At 49.8% G+C, this 1,549-nt stretch overlaps 1 protein-coding gene across 1 annotated transcript; it reads left to right on the top strand.

The window, feature by feature from the left end:
• The first annotated feature begins 272 nt into the window (after nucleotides 1–272).
• On the top strand, nucleotides 273–1,208 carry LOC122907640 (olfactory receptor 139-like). Its single transcript, XM_044250451.1, is given in 1 exon segment — nucleotides 273–1,208. A coding segment is annotated over 1 exon segment (936 nt).
• Nucleotides 1,209–1,549: the final 341 nt, after the last annotated feature.

Below are 1,549 nucleotides of genomic sequence, written 5' to 3'. Positions count from 1 at the left end.
TGTGAGGTAGCCAATGTCTTATACCACAGAGTAGTTTCTTCTGCCCCAGTCCCTTCTCTGGCATCCCCTGGTTTTGAGCCTGAAAAAGCAGTTAAAGTGTTCATGTCTGGCATCATGGTGGCCTCCAGGAGACCACTCAAGCTCCAGGCTGGTAGGTGCTCACGCCACAATCCCCAACATCCAGTAGTCTCAGATTAGGTGCCTACTATGTGTCTCTCTCCCCCCTTTGGCAGGTTCAGGTCTTCTCCCACTGCAGAGATCAGAAGCAGCCTATGGAGCCAGGTGCCTGGGGCAAAAGGACAAGTGTCACTGAGTTCATCCTTCTTGGCCTGACAGAAAGCATAAGACTGCAACCCATCCTTTTTGTTATCTTCCTCTTTGCCTATGTAGTCACTGTTGGAGGCAACCTCAGTATCCTGGCTGCCATCTTTGTGGAGCCCAAACTCTACATGCCCATGTACTACTTCTTGGGGAGTCTATCTCTGCTAGACATCGGATGCATCACTGTAACTGTCCCTCCAATGCTGGCATGTCTCCTGGGCCACCAGTGCAGAGTCCCCTATGCTGCCTGCATTTCACAGCTCTTCTTTTTCCATCTCCTGGCTGGTGTGGACTGTCACCTCCTGACAGCCATGGCTTATGACCGCTACCTGGCCATCTGTCAACCCCTCACCTATAGCACCTGCATGAGCTGTGAAGTCCAAGGAGCCCTGGTGGGCATTTGCTGCACCATTTTCTTTATCAACGCTCTGACTCACACAGTGGCTATATCTATGCTTGACTTCTGTGGCCCTAATGTGGTCAATCACTTCTATTGTGACCTCCCACCCCTTTTCCAGCTCTCCTGCTCCAGCACCCATGTCAATGGGCAGCTGCTTTTTGTGGGGACCACTTTCATGGGGGTGTTCCCCATGATCCTCATCTCAGTGTCCTATGCCCATGTCCCTGCTGCAGTGCTATGAATCTGTTCAGCGGAGGGGAAGAAGAAGGCCTTTTCCACATGTGGCTCCCACCTCACTGTAGTCTGTATCTTTTATGGAACTGACTTCTTCAGTTACATGTGTCTGGGCTCGGTGTCAGCTTCAGATAAGGACAAGGGGATTGGGATCCTCAACACTATCCTTAGCCCCATGCTGAACCTGGTCATCTACAGCCTCTGGAACCCGGATGTGCAGGGTGCCCTGAAAAGGGTGTTGATGGGGAAGTGACTACCTGAATGAGAAAGGGGGCACCAGCATGCCCCTAGAGCACCCACTGACTTTCTCATGCTGAAGGTGTGGATGTGGGCAGTGGGGATCTTCAGGGGTGGCTGGAAGGATAGGGAGAAAGTAGATAGTATGGACCAGAGTAGAATATGATTTACCTTGGACTGGGGGGAAAAGCTAAAGCTGGAGGAAGATTGATCAAAGAGAGGTAGGAGAAAAGCATAATGCATGACAGGAAATGGGACGGAAATCGGCTATTTTAAAAAATTTAATGAGTATTTAATTGAAACGTTTAAAATGCTAATAAAAGCAAAATGTTTGCATCCTCCACCCACCATTTAAGA

Source organism: Neovison vison, chromosome 5 (assembly GCF_020171115.1).
Source record: "Neovison vison isolate M4711 chromosome 5, ASM_NN_V1, whole genome shotgun sequence".
NCBI lineage: Eukaryota > Metazoa > Chordata > Mammalia > Carnivora > Mustelidae > Neogale > Neogale vison.
This window is presented reverse-complemented; position numbering and strand designations above follow the sequence as displayed.